The 17,424-nt window shown below is 42.9% G+C and overlaps 1 protein-coding gene across 4 annotated transcripts in view; it reads left to right on the top strand.

Moving 5' to 3' along the window:
- The window catches only part of Ctnnd2 (catenin delta 2), a 746,809-nt gene that overhangs the window by 702,844 nt on the left and 26,541 nt on the right, over positions 1-17,424 (top strand). For all 4 annotated transcript variants that reach the window (XM_075975796.1, XM_075975795.1, XM_075975797.1 and 1 more), the window contains 2 exons: positions 2,619-2,829; positions 7,870-7,954. In XM_075975796.1, the coding sequence (XP_075831911.1) occupies positions 2,619-2,829; positions 7,870-7,954 (296 nt within the window). The remainder of the gene's footprint in view (positions 1-2,618; positions 2,830-7,869; positions 7,955-17,424) is intronic.

Raw genomic sequence — 17,424 nt, 5'->3', positions numbered from 1 at the left:
ATTAGCTTGATTATGGGGTGTAAATTTGGAGAAGGCACTTTCAAACACAGTTCTTAAAGGACACAAGACATGAATGTTAACCCTGAGTGGCTAAAGACAAGGTACACTAATAAATCTGGTCTGATTCAGAATGATAATATTTAAAATAAAACAGTAGCAGTAATGATAGCAAGCTCACCTCACCCATCTATTCTTTTCCTTCTTTCATTTTTATGTTTTTCATTTTTGGGTGTATGCAAGGATCCTTTGGTAAATATTAAACTAAAGCATTCAACTATAGAATTTTCTCAGTGTTCCTTTAGCCCACCAGCTGAGAGGCGGAAGAGAGACGGCTACTGAGTAGGTATTCATGGAATCCAACACAAACATTACAGAAAAGTTGTGTCTCCTAAAGGTTTTACAGATTGGGAGGCTATGAAGAAATAACACATTCACAATTATCCAGCGTAGATTCATTTATTTACTTAATTACTTAGAGTCAAGGTCTCAAGTAGTCTCGGCTTGCCTCAAACCTTCTGTTTATGCAAGGATGAATGACCTTGAACTTTTTATTGTTCTAGCCCCACCTCTCAAGTGCTAGAGCTCACACCCAGTGTTTTGTGCATGGTAAGCAAGCCCTCTTCCAACGAAGCCACATTCTTTGCACCTGGCATTTTTAAGCCAAAACAGCAGCCCAAACAAAGAAATTCTGCAGATAAGTCTCTTCTCAACATTTTTGCTTTCAACCATGGCAATATTAAGGTCACAGGACCAGTCTTCCACACTCAAAGTGTGAATGTCCCACATACTGGATGGTTGAAGTGTCTCTCAGTCCTAGTCATCAGAACTTCCTGCATCACTTCCCCTACGGAGGCAGGGAGGAAAGGATGTGTCCGTCTCCTTTCGTCAATGGTTGACAGATTGTCTTCCGGTGGCTTATGATAGAACCGCAGGCATGCTGAGCTCGACAAGAAGCAAGCTCTTCGTCAGAGTTGAGTTGATTTAATGATAAATATATCAAGCAATTTGCTGTGAGGACTATCCACACACAAAGCATCCTCTGCAAGCCACTTTGAATGCTGTCATTAGAAAATAAATACGCCACTTTGGGGGGTTTTCAAGTCAAAGCGCTTCTCTCAGACACTTCCTCTACTGTCGTCAACTGAATGCAGACACTCTTCTATTTCCGTAATTTAAACATCAGCGTTTTCTGTCCATGCTAAAATAAGCCACTAAAATAAGGATAAGAGCAGATATCAAAATATCATATTACAGAGCCTATGTTTTATTTATTACTGCCTGGAGCTAAGATACTGCCTATTCCCTTGGGATTCTTTCTCCTGCCCCACGTTGCCACACACTGGGCAGTTTCTCAGCAGAAGGAGGTGTCATTTAGAGGTCTCTTGCAGTCAAAGTATTTCCTGTAACTATTAGAAGCTGGCTACATATGTCTAGTCCTGGGGTGGGAGGTGAGTAAGGGACCTGACGTGGAACACTTGCCAATTCCGCCCAAAATAATTCAAGGACAACAGACTTTGCTGCAGGCTCTTGTTTACTTCCAGAAGTAAATTAAAGGAGCAGAATTGGAAGCTGCGGGTGGGATGCATTAATTGTCCTGCTGGGCTTTTGGTAATGTCTAAAGTGCTTTGTATTCTAAAAACACTCCATAAATCTGTCACTGTAAGTACCTTTATCATTGGGAGAGGCAAGACCGGTAATGATAAAGTGAATTAAGTAAGCAAAGTTGGGTTTTATTTTACTTTCACACGAAGAAAAACATGCCAGGTTAGTTAATGCTGCATTACAGAATCGTGCAATAAAAGCTCATGGGAGAGACAAAGTGACCAGAGTACACAGGCTACCGCATTAGACAATTTGTCAAGGTCGCCTCCCCTACGACCGCTGTTACATCATACAGATCCCAGTCTCAGTTCATGCTGTTGTGCTCGTCACCATACATTTTATTTACTTCCGGGGATATCAAGGTGGCATCTGTTGAAGCTGTGTTCTTTCTTAATTATGGAATAAAGATGCCTCAGTTCATCTTTAAGATAATCTTTTAGATTTCGTGCCCTTGTTGTTCTTGCTTTAAAACCTGAAATCAGTGAAGGTTAGAGCCATAATGTCACTCCCAAAGAGAACCAGTCCTACATGTATGGACGACCAGACCCTGGGCCTTGGCTGTGAGCAACTGCAGTTGGGCCTCAGTACTGCATATGCCTCAGCCAGAACTCATCCACCTGCAGATCGAAATTATTTGATTAATATTCACGCACATTAGTTATGTGCAGAATTTGTAGCAGTGTGACGTCAACTGCTTTTATACAGCACTGGCATTGAACTGAGTCAGAGAAGTGATGGAGAAGTGATTTAAAGTGTGAGGACAGATGGACATCTGCTGCTTTGTGTGAGATCCAGACTTCCATAGATTTGAATATCCACAGTGTCGGGGTGAGGATGTCCTGGACCCAGTGGCTGTCGGTGGGCAACAACCTTCCTGTGCCTTCTGAAATCTCCCTGCACAGAACAGGCAGTGCCTTCCCACGCCCACTTTTCCTCTTCTGATCCCAGCTCTCCGTTGTCCCTCTCCTTCCACCTTCACATTCCCTAAACTGTTCCCTTGGTTCTCTTTCCTAAAGGCAAATACGCCATGCGAGACCTGGTCCACCGGCTTCCTGGAGGGAACAACAGCAACAACGCAGGGAGCAAGGCCATGTCAGATGACACCGTGACAGCCGTGTGCTGCACCCTGCACGAAGTGATCACCAAGAACATGGAGAATGCCAAGGCCTTACGGGATGCTGGGGGAATTGAGAAGTTGGTCGGCATCTCCAAAAGCAAAGGAGATAAGTAAGTCAAGGGGCAATGTGGTCTTTGGGTTAGAGTAAGTCAGGGGTGGCATTGCCTGTGCATTGGAGTAAGTCAGGGGCAGTATTGTCTTTGCATTGGAGTAACTCGGGGCGGCATTGTCTTTGCATTGGAGTAAGTCCGGGCAGCATTATCTTTGTGTTGGAGTAGGTCCGGGCAGCATTGTATTTACATTGCTAAGAAAGACTGCACACCCCAGCCTACAATCTGAGTTCCTTCACAGGGCAGCCAACCAGTTTAGTCTGGAAACATGACATTGTCTCCCTGCTGTTGTTTCTCAAATGTTCTTGCCAGTCCCTGTATCAATGGACCCGCGTCCTTAGGTTCTGTGTTCCAAGTCATCACACAGGCGTCTTCTCTGTGTGTCCTTCCTATGGAGTCAGAGAGAACTCATTCTACTCGTCTACTCCTTTACCCGCTGTAAGATTCTGGGCAGGTAATTTGCTATGTTCTTGCTTTCTAATCTAAAACTGAAGGCAGGCCTGGCGTGATACCCTTCCTGGAATCAGGGGTCATCAAATCTGAAATGTTAAATAGAAATTCCCCAGGCAGAAAGGCAATATTCCCTGTGATTTAAGAATCAAGGGTATTTTACTGTATGCAACTAAAATAAAAAAAAAAAAAACTTCGTCAGCTAAGATGTTAGTGTATCAGCTAGTATATCAACCTTTACAGAAACCTTCACTATCCTTAATTAAATTTTGTCTTCTGCAAGTCCCTCAGTGTAATCAAAGAAGATTAAATGGGTAAACTTTTTATTATCAAGGGCCTGCCGACTTCTTGCCTTTTCATTCCCTGCCTCCCGTTCCTTTACATCTAAATGCTAAATAATTAATTTTTCTTTTGTTATTGAAGATGGTGAGAAATGCTCTTTGAGACTCTCTGGAAACTCTGTCTCATTATTTCATTTAACTCGAGTTATTGGCAATGTGTTATAAAAAGTTTCCGGGGGGGGAGGTTTTTAAATACCCTGAGATCCTTAAATAGGCTCGTTCAACAATTCAGCATTAGATTTGAATACGTTCTTGTGTCAAGGGGTGAAGCCCATCAGACTCAGGCAATTGTTCAATGTAGATTTGGGACTTGAATTATATACAGCTTATGATGTTCTGTCTGAAAATAAAACATCATGGTTCATAGCCAGGAAGCTACGTAGTTTTCTTCTTCACATAGCTCAGCAGACCTGAGGGTCTCAAGGGAAAGAAGTGTTTACTTGCCTTGAGCGTTGTGAGCCCAATATATTGTTGCTGGGACCACTTTTCTTTAAGGCATATCCACTTAGGAAACACAGTAAAACCACAGTCGACAGGAGCATTCTATTCGCCTGTACTTATGAGACATCCCAAGGTTAAAGTACATTCTCTGAATTTAAAGACAAGAAAACTGGGGGTTCCAAGGGGGTGGCGGGGTATCTATCAAGTCCCTTGGGTTGTCCTGAGTTCCTCCACAGCAGTAACTGACACTCAGTGGGCCTTGAGTACAAAAGATTCTATAGTCAGACTGATAGCCAAAGAAAACTATTTGGTGAAACTACTTTGAAAAGTCTGGAGAAATCACCTGTGAAATCTTGCGGCTCTTCTGTGGTGGCTGTGAGCTGTCCTTCAAAGTGTGGCCCCAGACGTGGTGGTTGAGAGGGGCAGGTGTTGCTCCTCTGTTGGTGATCTCCCGAGCGTCCTTTAGTTTGACTAAACATTTCTTCATCCACGGTCACTCATTTCACCGAATTCTTCCTTCATTGTTTTTTACTCTTTGTCTACAGCCTGGAATTATGACTTTAATAACAAGTGTTAAATTGAGCTGAATCGGGTCTCTTACAATTGCAGTTCTCATACTTAGCCCTTCCGTTTTCCATGTGTCTTGTCTCTTTGGTATACAAATATCCTGACTAATTGGAGGATCAAAACAAGGTTTTTATTACCTCTCGCTTCCTACCTACACCTCCATTTATAATTGCTTTTCACTGCTTTTGAAACAAAATGAGACCAGGAGAGCTTCTCTGATTCTCAGCGTGAAACTTGTATTTGTCGCTCAGTCCTATGGTGACAAGCATTGGGATTCCCTTGAAGCTCTCGATGTGTTTTAGTAAAACAAAAAAACTTTTCGGGAGTAGAACTTTTGAGCTCAGGAGCCAATGGCATAGTAAAAATATCAGTTCATTCCTGTTAACCTATACAACTATCACAAATATGTCCACACGAAATTGTTCTTAAAAACTTGCTTATAGAGCTAAGTTCAGTTCAAGTCTGGTTTTTCTTTGAAACAGCATGCAAACAAACATGGCAAAGCAAACAAACAAGAGCATAGAACAAAACCCAAATATGCCTAGCTGCGGTCCTCAAGTTGTAAATATTTTTACATTTTACTTTGAAGTATGAGCAAACCTAACCATGTGGTGATGGAACCACAGTGCACCGAAACCACAATCCCTATGGTGCTGGGAAGTCATTCAAGGCACCTGGTACTCTGCAATGCTATTCCCATGTGACCGAGTTGTACAGCCATGAGGAATGGCACCATCAGACATCTTCAGCCACCCCGGATTTGACAGCTCCCAGGAAGATAAAAGCCCTGTGTAATTGTTATCAACACTTACAGGAGCGAGTGCACATTGTTTTGAAGTCTGATGACTTACTATTTTCGTATCATTTTTAAACATACACTGCAGACATTCTATCATGTCCATCTGTTCCAAATATCTACTTTCATGATTTCAACAGTTATATGGGAAATTGTGTTGGATGTGTCATTGTATTTATCATAAGGCAGAGAAGCTATTAATAGTCTGGATTGTTGCTTGTCCGTATAGAGCTGTGTGCTATGACTCGGGTTATAATCGCTTAGGAATATTCAGTTTTTCTAGTCCTTCTGTTGACAGCGACAGCTTTTCAAGTAGATATTTTTATGACACTAGTCAGTGGAGGAATCAAAAGGAAAGACAAAGAAGAGGGCAGTGTGCCTTTTGACCTTCCTGCTGCTAAAACACCATGCTATTCTGGCATTTTAATTGAGAGGCTAACCTGCTTCTCATAAGCATTCACAGTCTTATTTTGTAACTAAAGAAGAAGTTGAAACAAACCAAAAAATTACACTGTGTCCGAGGAATTTTTCATTCTAATGTGTCAGCCACACCACCATTACCTGAATTTTAATAATGTTCCTCCAGGGTTGCTGGGCATTGCCAGAGACAAATTACCGAGTAGCAGCGGTAAAAACACAAGAGCATTTAGTCTTTGTTTAACCTTGGTTCTGAAGGCCAACCGGGGCTCTAATCTGTATTTTTGAAAAGGTTTACATTTCTCTAAGTTACAGAAACTTAAAACTGGAGCTAGAGCATGGTACTATCATAAATTATAGAATAATTAAACATCCATTCATTTTAGTGAAATAAAACAAATGTTACCTTATTGTAGAACCTCATTTTTGTTGCTGTTGTTATAATACAGCCAGAGTTGGGTTGTTTCTCAGAAACAGGTAGCTGTCACTGTTGCTCTTCAGTCAGTGGATGCAGGAGCTTTAACCTTAGCTTGTGTAAATTACAAACGTGAAGACCCAGAAAAACAGTAGCCATGCTCGCCACATGTCCTGCCGTTCCATGACTTCACTATAGAGTGCCTGTCGTAGATGTTCGTTTATTTCAGCTCTCAAATTCAAGCCCACCCCAGCCCATCCACCATCTGCTTCCTTAGCATTTCAAAGGCCTTTTTATTTCAAATATGTCTTTTTTGTTAACATTTTGAGAATTTCATACATGAGTTCTTATAATTCCACCCTCCCTCTCCCCTTCCCAAACTCCCCATCCCCCAACCCCCTCTCAAATTCATGGTCTCTTAAGACTCCTGTAATTTTTATTGGTGTGTGTTGGGGGGAGTGGTCTGTTCCCATTTAATGCTGCTCTAATTTACATGTTTGGGGCTGACCACTGGGGAACGAATAGCTTACCTGGGGCCCTGCTCCTGATGAGCACCTGTTCATCCCCTCTCGGCACCTATTGGTTGCCTGTAGTTCTTCATATTGGGCTGGGACCTTATGAGATGTCAGCCCCCCATCCACATTGATTTGTGCCCTGGTGTTGTCATTGTGAAGGTCTAGCTTAGGCCGCCATATTGTTGAGATTCCATGGGTACAAGCATCCCCATCATTATTAGAAGACCCTATCTAGAAGCAGGTGTCCTGGTCCTCTGATTCTTCAGGAAGAGGGGACAACAGCAAGGGTGTAAGAGTCAAAGACATTTTTGGTCTCACTTCAAAGACTTGTCAGTGGCCCTGCCATATGAGGAGTCAATTTCTGAACTCTCCATTGCTTTGGAAGCCTTATTACTTGGTTACAAGAAAAAAATCTATATACTATATCTATGAGTTCCTGTGACATTGATCCAAAAGGACCAAACTTGAGGAGCACACAGGGATTCAGAGATTCTTGTTTATGATCATTCTTAGGTTTCCATGTTAGGTGTGTGTGTGTGTGTGTGTGTGTGTGTGTGTGTGTGTGCACGCGCACTCATCTGTGTGTGTGTGTGTGTGTGTGTGTGTGTGTGTGTGTGTGTGTTTGTGTGTGTTATGTATGCTTAGCATCCACAGGCAACAGAAGCATTGCTTGTGCTCACACAGGTCAGGGTGCCAGCCCCATAGCTGTACCTGTGCCCTGGGGATATGGCTGTCTCCATTCTTCTTATTACCTATGTGTGGCTTAACACTGCTGTAAAAATCCCTAGACTCATTCAGTGCTGCAGAATCACTTTTTTTTTCGTATATCTCTTCCATTTTGTATAATTAGAGACTATATCTGTTTTCACCCTGAGTGTCATGGTTCAGATGTTTGCGTTTGGAATGTCTTTGACAAATTCTAGTGCCCTCCTGCGGTCACCTTCCAGATGTGTCATTGAGAAGAATGGGTCAAGGAAAGCAATAGTCAGCTGAAGAGAAAAACCCAGAGGATGTGGATTTTATTCTCTTCTGACGAGACAACGTACTTTCAAACTAGACACCATTGGTCATCTGCATTTCCTGTCCTGTCTTTTCCAGGCACTCTCCAAAGGTGGTTAAGGCTGCATCTCAGGTCCTCAACAGCATGTGGCAGTACCGAGATCTGAGGAGTCTCTACAAAAAGGTAAGGGCTGCTTTTTCCTTTTTCTAACCTGGGGTTCCTGAGCTCATAGGTTTTAGGGCCAAATATGACCATCATAAGAAGCATCCCACATATAGTCAGTGTTTGTTCAAAAGCCTTGGGACCTGAAACAGGAAAGAGAAAGATGTTATCCATATACCAAGATATAGCATGTGAGCCTTCTTGACTAAACAGATCTAAACTTATGTAGCCTTACACCAAAACATCTCTTTTTGATTCCCTAAGAGTCTATAATTTCTTTTCAAATTTTGAATTTAGCATCATCATCATTATTATTCTTACTAGTGTGTGTTTGTGATGTATATGGACACGTATGCCATGGTGTACATATGGAAGTCAGAGGACAACTTGTGGGACTGGTCCCCTCTTCCACCGTTATGTGGATTCCAAGGTGTCAGAGCACAGGTGTCAGGACTGGCTCAGCCAGCACCTTTGCCTGCCGAGTCATCTCACTGGTCCCTGTGAGTTCTTTTATTTTGGGCAGATATTCATTTGCTTCTTTATTTTATGTGAGAGCATGTGTGTATGAGTGCAAATGTGTCTGTGTGTGTATCTATGTACTACTCGTAGATGCAGGATACCACAGAGATCAGAAGACATAGAATCCCCTGGATCTAGAGGTCCAGGAGATTGTGAGCCACCATCGGAGTGCTGGGAAAGGAAGGAACCAGGGTCTTCTGAAGACTAAAGAGTGGTCTGAGCCTCTGAGACACCATTCCATCCTCCTCTTCCATTTCTAATTAACACCCAATGCATATACATATTTAGAGAGTACAGGGTGCTGGTTCAAAACATGTATTTATTGGTTATTGGCACACTCGAAGTATTTACCTCATCCATTCTCTTAGGCATGTATCGTTCTTTATGGTTAAAATTTCAAGGTTCATCCGTCTAGCCATTTTGAAATGCATAATTATATATTTTGAATAACACTAATTCACTTTATAGGAGGGGAAAAAAAGCACTGTTTTTCGAGCTTGTGTATTCTAAAGTAGACCCAAAGGTCATAAATTTAGAGATTTAAAAAAAAAATTAAAAAGCCTCAATAAATTTGAACAAGTAATTACAGAGAAGACACAGGAAAAATAAACAGCTCAAGAGAAACTGGGGGAGTCAAAATATATGAGGGCCGGAAAAAATCACCTACGTGATGCAGAACCTGCTCTGTGTTCCGGGTCCTGATGGCATTATTACGTGGCTGCCCAGAGGATAGAGATGAAGGTCTGCCTGGCCTCCATAACCACAGGAGGCTTGGCATTCGTTCTGTGTGCTTGTGAGGCAAGCAGGAATGTATATTTTACATTTAAAAGCATTTTCACTCTCAATGTGGATCAAAAATAAAACCTGAAAAGTACCACTTCTGGGGATGTTGGTGCTGTCCTTCACGGCTGAGTTCCGTGAAGAAAGGATGCTTTAGAAGCTGGTGGTCAGGCAGGCCTTCTTTGCTTGGTTTGGTTTGCTTTTTGGTTTTTAGACAATAATTTTTATTGAGAGTTTTATATACAAGCATTGCATCTGTACCACTTCTCCTCCTCCCTCACCCCCTCAACTCCTTCTGTGTCTTCTCACCCTCTCAAATTTATAAACTCTTCTTTAATAATTATTGTTACATGGATGCACATATTCTTAACAATATCTTCCAGGGGATGTTTTGGTTTTTTGCTATTCCTAGCTAAGCAAGTGGGGAAAATTTAAATGTCACTAGTAAGTAGAGATGAAGGACATCATAAACACAAGAAAAACACTAGGGTTCAGAAAGGAAAAGCCAGGCTGGAAAAGGTAGGTGACTTCCTTCTACCATGGCCGAGGACCCTCCTGCTGAAAGAGCCTGCACCTGTGGGCATCCCTCATCACCAGCCCCTGTATGTCTGCAGCTCCTTGGGCAGGGGTGTGAGGTCGCACACAATGTCCCACATCAGAAGGAATGAGGCCCATCTTGCCAGAGGCACACTTTGTCTTTCTCTAAGCCTGTAAAATATTTAATACCTGGCTCTCCTGTGTTTTAGTCTATTTTTAGATTTCCCCAATGGCTCTTCTTCTTCCCTTGAGCACTCAGCACTTTGCACTTTAAGTTGATAAAATTTAACATAGGCATGTCTCTTTCCAAGTTTTCCTGTGCTTCTAGACATGACGTTTGGAACAGAGATCATAAAATTAGGAGTTAGGGACTATACCAGATTGGTGATAAATCTTTCTAAATATTTTCCTCTTAAAGATGAGCAAGTTTTCTGTTTTGCATGAAATTCAGACCCGCCACTCCCATGGTCTCTGCTCAGCTCCTTCTTGAGGCTAAGTGAAATCTCCCTCATAGCTGAGCAGTGGTGGCGCACGCCTTTAGTCCCAGCACTCAGGAAGCAGAGGCAGGTGGATCTCTGTAAGTTCAAGGCCAGCCTGGTCTCTAAGAGCTAGCTCCAGGACAACTAGGACTGTTACACAGAGAAACCCTGTCTTTCAAACAAAAACAAAAGAAAGAGACAAAAAGAAAAAAGGATAAGAAATCTCCCACGGAAAAGGTCATTGAACTAAGCAGAGTAGCAGACATGGCTGAGCGAAGCAGGCAGGCAGACATGGTGATTGCCCCATAAACTGGAGTGGAGCCAGTAGTTCTGAGCCCCTGGCTTACAGGAAGCACCGGCTCACCTCCCAGCTCTTCTGCTCCTCTGCAGTGCACCTGCTCACACTCTGTGCACCGTGGGAAAGCAGCTCTGAGACACCCTAAGCTGTTTAGTGAATGGCAGCACAAGCTTTTCACTTTTGGGTGATTTTTTTTCCTCTGTTGGTAGTAGAGTTCAAGAAGTGTAATTGTCTTTGTATTCCCACAAATGGAAGGGTGTGTTGACAGAAACTTAATGGAGTTAAAACTCAAGAGCTAAGTTGGTTTAAAATAACGTGTTTCATATGACCACATTCAAGAAAGATGGGCTGGAGAAATCAATGTGATGTTTTTCGTTGGCCCATGATTAAAAAATGTTGAGAAAGAGTTGTTCTTAATCATTTCCAAATTATGCAGTTGTGAAATGAAACAGGGACCTCTGAGCTCAGTGTCATGAGCTCTCCTGATAAAGCCCTGCATTCATAATCGTTTTCCTTTTGAAAGACCTGTGAAAAAGCCCAGTTCATTCTTCCTCTTCAATTGTCTTTAATCGGCAGGGAGGCCGATTTTTGTCCTGTTCTTCATTGACAATTTGCATACCTTTGAAAGCTGTGTGATCCATATCTTTTAATTATCCTTATGTCAAATCTACTTATTAGAATCTATTAGAGATCAGTAACTGAAAGACTCCAAGGAAAACTTAAGACACAGAGGCCACAGCTGTGGGCAAGTGTAAAAGATGGAGCAATTGTTGGCAATTCTATTACTTTCTGAATTATATTCTTTAGGTGTTAAAGCACTGATCAAAGGGAAGAAAACTATAGAGCTAAATCTTAAAGAATGTTTAGAATTTGTATAATTAAGAGTTTGGGGTGAGGACATTAAAAGAGGGAAAACATAGCTGGGAGATGGAATTTAGGATGTCTGAGACCCAATGTGGCTACATCCATCACTGGCTTCAGCTACACAAAAGTCAGACTTGCATAACATTAGCTCAACTGTTTTATTTTCCAGATATGCACTTAGTCAGCTAGGATACCTTGGCTATCTGGGTTCTGACCAAAACAAAACTGTGGTTTATTCACGATGCATTTGATGCCCCCAAACACATTCGCGTTATCTGAATCTTCAGCTTGAGTGGAGCCCATCTGGACTATCCACTTTGGGGAAGATGAGCAGAGGTTATCATGGTTATGTAACACAGCAGCTTTTCTAAACAGCCCTCATGTTCAGCTAGTACTACGTAGAAGTGTGAAATCCTTTATCTTCTGTGAATGGCCAATGGACGGTTCATAAAGCAATGGAGGGTATTTGCAAACCTGTTGGTTATGTAGGATGTCAGAAGTGCTTGTCTCTCTAGACACTTCAGATTAAAAACAAGTCCCTTGACAAAATGGAGTGCTTATGTTTGATAGTGTTTGGGAAGTCTTACAATGGGTGGCTTGGGGAAGAGTAAATAAACTTGGGAGGAGGAGGGTATAAAAATCCAAAAACAACTGTCTAAGTGCTATGTGTCATCACCAAGAAACAGAATGGGGTGTAAACAAAGTCACTAAGCAGACAGCGCAGCTATAAATGATCCACTTAAGTAGCTACTTCTGCCATGAGCCGAGATCAGACAGAAATCCTCTGCGCTCTCTCTCTCTCTCTCTCTCTCTCTCTCTCTCTCTCTCTCTCTCTCTCTCTCTCTCTCCTCTGCCACGCACTGTAGATTCAATCCTTTCTGTGTAAGTTAAACTTATTGGCTGCCCCCCCCAGCCCCATACACTTACTCCAGCCAAACAGTGGAACAGAGAGCTGGACAGTCAAAGAGAAGGAAGCTGCTGAGCTCTGGCTCATACCCAGGGAACTAGGACTTGGCCTGGGCCTACACTCAGCTGCCAGGGTGTCCCAGGGAAGTAGTTGGCCATGAGCCCTTTGATAATTCTTTGACAGTAGAGAACGAGTCTAGGCCCCCGCAGTCATTTCCATGGGCATTTTGCTGCTGCTTTTCCCTTGGTCCCCTACTCTCTCCTGCTGTCTGTAGATGCTAATGCCCTACCCTTTACCCACAATCTTGCTCCTAAGTGACTCCACCTGCCAACCATTGCTTTGTAATGGAGCCCAGCAGGAAGAACCATACATATGAAGGCTTAGTAAAGCAAACCACAGGCTTAGTGTTTTAGGACGTGATTGAGGAAAGCAAACTGCTATGGTTTTGTGGGTGGCTCTTTCTGTTGCATGTCAGCGCGGAGTGCATGTGCACGCACAGTGGGGTGGGTATACTGAAGATTCCTGTTACCTGGAAGGTCAGAGTGAGGCCTAAGGAAGAGCGAGATACGCAGTCAAAGCCTATTGCTGCCCTCCTCCCACGACTGTCCCCATTTTGGTCCCATATGCTTCTCCTTTGAAGTGTCACAGAACAAATGAGCAAAAGCCATCTTCTCATGACTCGCATTACACTTCAGTCCTCCCCTTTGCCTCAGGCTCCCCACCGCCTCTTCTCCATCCTTGAGCAGCTCATCTTCCTGTTCATTCCTTACATTTCGGTGTCTCGAGCTCTTGATGCTTGGGACTCGGTTGTCTGGTCTGCGTATTTCCCGAGTGGCCAGAACTCTACCCGCTGGGTACAGTTAACCAAATGTGGCTGTCCCTGCGATCTGTTTCCTAGCCCTCGCTCTTTAGATCATTAGCCATCTACACAGCCCGTTTAAATAACTTTTCTGCAGTGCCCCACTGACGCCAGATCCCAGAGAGTCTGCTCCTCCTAAATTCAGCTGTTCTTCCCGGGTCCCCTGCATGTCATCATGAGCTAACCCTGTTCTCCACATTGGTGCCAGGAACCATTCCTGCCTCTACAGAAAGCTGTATACATCTCAGGCTCTGCCCACCTCTTTTGACGTTCAGGGACGCATAAGCAGCCGCCTCTTCGCTGCCAGATCACTGGCCTGAGCTCTGATCTGCGCTCTCCAAAGGGCTACAAGGATAAACCATCTAAAGTGTCAGTGTGATTCATGCCTTCTCATGGCCCTCTTGGTCTTCAGTATGGTGTCTAAATATCTTGGCATGGCTCGTGAGTCCTACCAAGACAAGCCTTGGCCTCTCTCTAAATCATCCCATCCCTTGCAAGTACTTATGCAGCCATATCTGTCCTTGCCCTCAGACCGTCCCTTAGATCTGTGTTCTGTCCCATGGCACATCTCAACCTTCATTCTCCCTGTGGCTTTGATACTACCTCCCTTGAACATCAACTTTATGAACTCCTTAATCCAAGTTAATAGCACTGCTTAGTAACCTAAAATAGTTTTTAAAAAATGATGAGTTTAAATATTTTTTAATTTTTACTTGAATTGCTTTTCAGTATTATAAACCCATGACTAAACATACTCCAGTTTACTGGCACTATACCATTTAATGACTACATAAGTATTTATGCTTCTGGTAGAAGCAGCTTCCATTCCTGGCTCAGATACTTGTCGTGGGAGAGTTTTCACCATCAACTTATTTATTTGGCAAGTCATCCATCCCTTCATAACCATTGACATCACACTCGTCTCCAACCCTGGAGCAATTAATATCCACCCTAATGGAAAGCACCAAGTGCAAGGATCCCCCAAATATATAAAAGGCAGGATGAAGCTATGCCTCTGGGAAGAGACTTCATCTGTATGCATGAGAAATAAGACTGTAGTCAATGAGAGAAACCAGAGCTGCATCGCTGGCAAAAGTAATGGAGATGCTTTTTAACTTTTCCTTTTAATAAAAAGTCACACTTCTTAGTTTATCTCAACTACTTTGATTACTCGCTGTGCCAAGCTTAAAAGTTTCCTCTTCCAGACACCAGTATCTGTGAAGATACAGCCTACGGTTTAATGGAATAGAAAATTGAAGCTTATCTCCTCCTCAGCCAGTGTTTTATGGGTCTTCATGGGGCATTATGCTCATGACCACTTTAGCAGACCTTCCTGAATGCAGACTGGGTAACAGACGTTGATTTTAAATTTCACACAGCCCATTCAGCTTCCAAAGCATTATATACACAGCAGCTGCCTGAAGTAGAAGCTTCCTTTATCATTTGGACTGTGGGTTTTTGTTATTTGGGGAAGTTTATTGTTCCCTATTAAAGTTTAAATCTTTGTGTTTCTTAGGATGGTTTTAAGTTCATACACAAACTAAAAGGGGATACAGACTTCCCATGTGCCCTCATCTGTGGATGGAAATTTCTGTCCCACCTGGTCCTGTCTGTATGCTATGAATATGTTTTATTACCACTGGTTAATAAAGAAGCTGCTTTGGTCGATGACTCAGGCATATTTCTAGCTAGTTCTTATATCCTAAACTAACCCATTTCTAGAAATCTGTGTATCACCGTGAGGCTGTGACTTACCAGTAAGATTCCAGCATCTTTCTCCTTCAGCAGCTGCGTGACATCTGCCTGACTCTACCTTCTTTCTCCCTGCATTCAGTTTAGTTTTCCTGCCTACCTATATCCTGTCCTGCCACAGGCCAAGGCAGCTATTTTTCTTCCTGAATCACTTGATGTCAAGTTAGGGTAGTGAAAGAAAACACTGAGGTTCAACTCAGCTACAAAACATCCCCCTCCATAAATCTGGGAATTTACTTGGTGATGTTTGTATTGACAAAGAAGGTCTTTCTTCATGAGGTCCCTTGACCTCTAAAAGACAATTCTTAGATGCTCATCATATGATATCTGTCCAAAATCAAACGTACAAATGGGAATAGTAGCAAAAATCAATCGTTCAAAAGTGAAAATCAATGTACGTGGCAGTTACTGAATAAGAAGTGACTAAATTACACCTCTTCGTCAAACAGATCCCCAAGGAAGGGAACCCCATGTAGCTACACCCAAATTAAACATTTTCTCTTTAATCCACTCTTATCACAAAACTTCTCCCATACAGTTTGAAGTCAGAAATTGCAGAGACAAAAAGCAGGGGGGAAAAGACTCGGTCAAGCACGAGAAAAGCCAACAAGGGGAATGTAAGTTTACATACACACAGGAACTCACTTTGTGATATCAACTCAAACTCAACCACTTGTTTTCTGGCAGATCAGGATAAACTGGGTGGTGTTACAGCTACCCTAGTTCCTCCTCGCCTCTGTCTTTCGTGTGCTGAACTTTTGCCCATCCCACACCTGCCAAGCTGGTTAAATAGAGAAAGAAATGGTTCCATGGTGAGGAAAGCTAGCAGAGTTTCACCTGGCTTTGGTCACTCTGCCCAGGAGACATGTGCCCATGTTGCCTTCTTCTCTCTTGGGGTCAGTGGTATCATTTGCTCGGAGTTGTACCAATCACTGAGCCTCTCCCATCTGTTGATGGATCACTTATGCCTGGACATCTTCACTGGGCTACTCAGAATTGTCCATCAGCCTCAGGCTTTTGCTAAACCTCTACAGGCAAATTACACTAGATTACAAAGTCCATACCCTTATATCTGATGCCATTTGAAAAGACCTATTTAAAAGGAAATGCTTATAATCATAAGATCGTATACAACTCTTGGAAGTGTGTCATACAGTGGCTCTAGCTGAAGCTTAAGCCACAAGAGCAACAGTCATTTCAACCTCTGTTACTCAACGTGTAGATCACCCTGCTAACACCACTTGAGACGATAACCCCTGCAGCCCCCAAGTTTTCAAGAGTACATAGTTCATACTCCTTTTGTCTATGCTCAGAATGTCTAAGAGCGCGCTCTCTGTCCCATATCTTCCATCTCGGTGAAAATGCTATAGTAGTTACCAGTAGCTTCAACCTTAACAGCTACCCACACCCATGATTCCTCGGTCCTGTGCAAGATCAGTGCCCTAGGAAACAACAAGAAGCCTTCAGACGATTTATCACGGGGTGAACAATATGAAAACTATCATCAGTGGCCAAGGGAGAAGGAAAGTCAAAGAATTTGGAATCTTGATGCTTCTTTTTGGTGCTACTGGTCCTGGATAGGGTGACACCCTTGACATGGTTCCCATGAACTCCTGAAAAAAACACTGAAGCCCCATTTCCCCAGCTCCCATCTTCCTTGCCCTGAGAGCCCCCCTCCCAGTCCGACTAGTAAACAGACATTTCCATATTCATTCAGCACATAACTGGATTCCTATTCCCTTGGTTGTCTTCTAGGCTCTGGGAATTTCTTAGTGGGTTTATTTTTTATTGGATTTCCTTTCCCTGTTGCTTAAGCATGTGATTCTCAACAGTTATTTCTTGAATGCTCTGCACTTATTTTTTTCTGGACTATTGCGAAACAGACATATGTTTCTCCTGTTCATGATCTGAGATTCTGAAGCAAATGGTCCCCGTTTGCTGTCAAGAGAAGCTTCTTTAATTAAGAGTTGGTAGTTACATTTATCTATAGGTGTAAGGATAGGGTTTAGAATGCCATGAGGGATTGTGGTAGGCTAGAAAAGTTGCAGTAGGAGATTCTTTTCTAAGGTCTGTGACCTCACTAGCCCTGGAGGCTGGCTGGACTTCCAGTACATGGCATGTTTTGCCTCATGCTGAGTGGACCTTAAGTTAAATCAGACAGCTGTTGCTGGCCACCAACGTGTGCATGGACCCACTGCATCTTCATGCATAGCTTGCCACACTGGTGATGTCATGGTTCAAAGGTGCTGCAGCTAGGTAGGACTGCTTAACTGCCTCCATCCCGTGACAGAGTATTTTCTGGAATCACAGAAGCTAAACCACAGAAAAGAGACTGTCGGTCGTATCAAGTGATGTCTTCAGTAATAGGGACCCACCCGCAATTCCCCAGAGGCAACCAAGGGTTACACCAATAGTCTGTGTTGTTTGGGGAGTCACTTTGACACCCCTAACAAGCTGTTTCAAAGGAGTTTTCATGTGCCTGATACTGGGGTTTTA

This window comes from Microtus pennsylvanicus, chromosome 6 (genome assembly GCF_037038515.1).
Source record: "Microtus pennsylvanicus isolate mMicPen1 chromosome 6, mMicPen1.hap1, whole genome shotgun sequence".
Classification (NCBI taxonomy): Eukaryota; Metazoa; Chordata; class Mammalia; order Rodentia; family Cricetidae; genus Microtus; species Microtus pennsylvanicus.
The sequence above is the reverse complement of the archived record's forward strand: the minus strand, read 5'-3'. Positions and strand labels throughout refer to the sequence as shown.